The sequence below is a fragment of the Nelumbo nucifera genome, chromosome 7, assembly GCF_055504915.1.
Source record: "Nelumbo nucifera cultivar China Antique chromosome 7, China Antique-T2T, whole genome shotgun sequence".
Lineage (NCBI taxonomy): Eukaryota > Viridiplantae > Streptophyta > Magnoliopsida > Proteales > Nelumbonaceae > Nelumbo > Nelumbo nucifera.
This window is the reverse complement of record NC_142655.1, coordinates 25,427,473-25,432,301: the sequence shown is the minus strand read 5'-3', so window position 1 is coordinate 25,432,301 and position 4,829 is coordinate 25,427,473. Positions and strand designations below refer to the sequence as shown.

At 34.5% G+C, this 4,829-nt stretch overlaps 1 protein-coding gene across 1 annotated transcript; it reads right to left on the bottom strand.

Moving 5' to 3' along the window:
• Positions 1 to 1,607: 1,607 nt before the first annotated feature.
• Positions 1,608 to 2,741, bottom strand: LOC104593459 (late embryogenesis abundant protein At1g64065-like). The gene has a single exon (XM_010253304.3). The coding sequence runs from the start codon at positions 2,434 to 2,436 to the stop codon at positions 1,771 to 1,773; it is 666 nt and encodes a 221-aa protein (XP_010251606.1). The 5' UTR covers positions 2,437 to 2,741; the 3' UTR covers positions 1,608 to 1,770.
• Positions 2,742 to 4,829: the final 2,088 nt, after the last annotated feature.

The following is a 4,829-nucleotide window of genomic DNA, read 5'->3' as shown; positions in this document are numbered from 1 at the left end:
AGTACAAATTTATTTGTACTGGTGTAAAATTATGGCAATATAAGGGCTGTCAATGGATTGGTTCTGCTGACTGCCGGAACTGAATTGAATCGATTATGTCAGTTCTGGTTTCATGATTTTGTCCCAATTAATTAACCAGGTTGGTTCTGGCTCTTGTTTGTCCTAAACTGATTATTTTATTAGGTATATAGTTTTTTTTAAATTTATTATAATTTTTATTATATATTATGTTTGAAATGGTAAATTTGATAGATAATATATGGTAATATTGTTAAAAATATTTCAGTTTATTATCATGTAAACAATTTAGCATTTTGCTATCATTTTATTGATTATATTATCAAAATTTATATTTTAAGCTATTATTTGAATAATTAAATATAATTTCAGATTTTGATAATATAATCAATATAATCTGGATAGTTATGGCTCTGTTATTGCCTAGATTAATAACCGGTTTCGGGACTCGCTCTACCTAAACCTGATCCTGACCCAACACATTGATCCGAAGTGTAAATTATTTGGGTGTAAATTTTTTTATTTATTTTTATTTCAAATATTCCCTTAATTTATTTGATTGCAGTATAAATGAAGTATAATAAACGTTGAAGTAGAATAAAATAAAATAAAAAACAAAATTAAATTAAAATTTGCATTCTCCTATATTTATACTAAAATAAATAAAATTGCAACCAAACACATCCCAAATATCACTATTCCCCTGTGCAGCCAGGCAGGTACGGCTGATTGCTAATTGCTATTGCGTCTAATTCAATTATTTAAGTTAGTCCTCATCTAGTAGTCATTGTAAGCACTTCAATGAGTATTTATATATATAAATATATATATATATATATATATATATATATATATATATATATATATATATATATATCAAAAGTGGTTTTTATTCTTTTTCAAGGGCAAGATATCAGCCGTACATCACATCGGAAATATTTCTCTTATTTATATATTATTATTCAATAAGAGATGTTCTCAATATACGGTAGGATGTAGCTATGAGGTCGGTGTAAAAAGCTATCCGTTAGGATCAGACACAGAGCAGATCCCAATTCCAAGCTGGGTGTCAAAAAATTTTGATAGAGTGTTGAGAAAAAAATATCAAATGTTTTTTTTTGATGAAAAAAATATCAAATTCTGTTTAAGTGAATGAATTCCTCTCCATATTCCTACTGGGGGTGACAGGGGGGACACCAGAACAGTTGGTTACGTTGCAGATCAGAACTGATTATACCTATAATTTCGGCCCAGCGATCTGTCTCATGATCTAATACTACTGGTCACTCTGTTCAATGGACAGAAATTTTCGTGGAATACGTTCTCTCAGGACTGATGGATCATTTCTTCTGAAAAATTGCATCCTCTGTGGAACACGTTTACAGGTCCTCTGTTTTACCAGTTCTTCCGTCTGATCCTAAATTCCTAATGAATCTGGCTCACAACACCAACAGACAAGGCAAAAGGAAGAAATTTATTACGAAATGGTTTACAATTTTAAAGTTTCAAATGTTATAATTGAAACACAAATGGGTATATGACTATCTAAAGAAGCCCGATTTAAGAACAAAAAACGCTCAGAAGAAGAAGAAGAAGAAGAAATAAAAAAATTGAATTAATATCTGATATATCATAATCATACATGTATAACAGATGGGGGAGAAATGGAAAATCAATACAGCCTGCGTACTAAACTATGAAGAATAGCAACTATTAATAGCGACTGAAACAGCCCAAAATAGGTGTAGATCCCTAGAGCTTCACATGTCGCCTGCAATTCTGATCCTGGATGGCCTGGCTCGTTATATTAACAGTCATGGTGCAATTCATCTTGACAGTGACATGTCGCTTCACTATTTTGAGTATATTAACCCGGCCACCGATCCTGGTGTAGGTGCTCATCGCCAACATTCTGGAGCTGATATCGCTAATCAGGTTGGGATTACTGATTAATCGATCAGTGATAACATCCACAGTGACATTCATCCGCAGGGTTCGTCGGGCCTTGGCATGGCCGGGGGGATTTCTTGCCTCGGCGACCACCGTGCCTCTGTAGTAGACGGTGGTGCTGGCGTTGCCGAATCTGAACGATGCAAAATTTGGGTTCTTGACGGAGACATCGGCAGTTAGGGACATGTTGATGCTGGTGCCGGAAATGATACCACTGACAAGCTCTAAGCCGTCTATCTTGACGCTGTTCATCTTGATTTCAGGTTCTCTGACGCGAAACACGGTGAAGGCAAGCACTATGATCGCTATAGCAGGTAGTAGCAACAAGGCAGTGATACACCCGCAACATTTGATGTATTTCCTACGCCGGAGTTTCTTGGAATAGAACGTAGCTTCATCTTCGTCGCTGCTAATCCGGTCGGCAACCGGTGCCAATGGTTTCACCTGCTCCTTTTCCCTGTTGGCCATGATGGGTTCTTAGGAAGATGGAGAGAGAGAGAGAGAGAGAGAGGGTTTTGGGACTTGAGGGGTCAAGGAGGATATGGGAATGAATCATAAATCATAATTGCCATCAGTTGGGCGATCACCTTCCTCCCTCTCTTCTATATAATTAAACGATTGTGAAGCCTCATGGCGTTGAATGTTGACTTCTCTTGGGTTTTTGTTGGGACATTCAAGTCTTTAATCTCGAGAGTCATTACAGAGTTTTTTCGTTTTCTTTGATTGACGCTTTATTTTGTACATGAAGTAGAGAAAAGAAAAATGAATGTATTTTTCTGTTACGTATATATTTTTTTCAACTGTTATCTGTGTTTATAAATATAGTAGTGTAATATAGTTGTAGAGCTCTCTCTCTCTATATATATCAATTTGATGGTGGTTTCACCTAAAAAGATTAATATATTGAAGGGTGTCAATAAGTCAAGGATATCATATCTCCGCCCCACAACACCTCACAATATATTTTCGCTGTGTAGTGGGAACATCTCTCAATGATGACATTATTGAAAATGGTATTATCATAGGTAGATGTTTTTAATACAGGACGGGCGTTGTGGGGCGGAGATGTGAACTCTAAGTTAAGACTTGTATATGTTATTGATTTTATTCAAGAAAAATTAAGGAATACAACTAAATATTAATATAAAACAAAGATGAGAAGGCTACAATTATTTTTCATCTAACCATGTAATTGGTGCCAAGTTGTGTGTTGCGTGGCATCTGATCAAACTATTTTTCTTGAATCTTCAGCTCTCCATTCCAAACAGTATGGTTGCATCAGCCTTAATTCAGATGTTGGATTTCTGGTGAAGTGAGAATGGGGGAGATCTCTCAAGTTCAGTTATGGGGTTGGTTTCTCTCTCTATCTCTCCAAGAGTATTTATTGCCATTGTGAATGCTTTTTTTTTTTTTTTTTCATTTCCTTCTACCCGGCAGCTGTACTAATATTGATGTTTCATGTGTGCAGAATGGCTTTTGTTCCATTGCTATGAATCACATTGACAGGAAAGCCAGCATATTCTTGGCTTTCCTTCCAGTAACTTTTTTGAAGTTTGGGTTGCGTGGGAAACTCATAATATTGCTTTCTATTTTTATGAATTTCTTATAATTATAAGCAAATCAAGTGACAGATTGGTTAACTCATCCCTGTGTTATTGATCGTGAGTTCTCTGGTGATGAATTTACCTAGGGATCTTGTTTATGTGATGATTGGAGATGTACTATCCTCGTCTCGTGTAACCCCTTTCAATTTATCAAAAAATGGGTTAGATAGTTTAACATAGTGTTTTAAAAATCGACCCGGAGGTCGAACCATTATTTGTTTTTGTGTGTATATATAAATACATTTTATCAATAAATAATGTGTAATTATGTTTTAGATATGATATATGTATTATTTTATATTTAATCTATTTTTTATTCAGTGTTTATTTTTTTTGTTTATAAAAAAAAAATAAAAATTGTAACTTGAAGCTAAAAAAATGTTTTTTTTTTTTTTTTTTTTTCGCGAAAATAGTAGGGTGGAACACATAGATCTTGAAAAGTTATCCAAAATGAAAAAAGATCACCCTAATCGGACATTGGAGTGCAAAGTAATGGCCTTCGAAAGTTTACAAGCATCGAGTTACAACCTGCGACCCAGTGATCAAGTCGGATGGTTTCTGACTAAATGATGGGTTTTAACAAAACCGGACCCAAAATCCTAATTGGGTGATAGTTCAAATGGTTCAACTGGTTGGGCCAACGACAGGTTGAAAACATTGGTTTAACATCTACTTTTGCTTGTTTAACTTGTTAATTAAGGTGGTGTTTAGAACCAATATTGTTTCTTGAGAGGTGTTTTCTTAGAACATGGTGCTGCATAAGCATATTATTTTCTTAGAAAACATTTTCTAAGGTTTTCTAGTTAGTATCATTGCTGTTGCTACCACATAGGTGTTTTTCAATGCCATGTAAGTATACTAGTAATAGTAGAGAAAATGGAAAACACCAAAAAGGACATTTTTTCAGGCCACACCTTTCTTAATTTCCAAGCTATGATATGAAAAAACATTTTTTTTGAAAAAACGACTTAACCAAACAGCAGACATTTTCCCAAAAACGAATTTCTGAAATAAAACCATTCTCTAACAAAATGACATTAATACCAAACACCTACCTACTAAACAGTCCCAAACTTAATTGTTTCTGAACTCAGTTTGGGAAGAATACAAATACAGATGTTACCATCCATCCCTTATCCCAACTATAGTTGGTATCGGCTACATGAATAAAATACCAAATAAAAGGTTTTTATTTGGTTTTTAGTATTAATGGCCTCAAGGCCCTAATACTAGTTTGGCATTATTTTCCAACCGTAC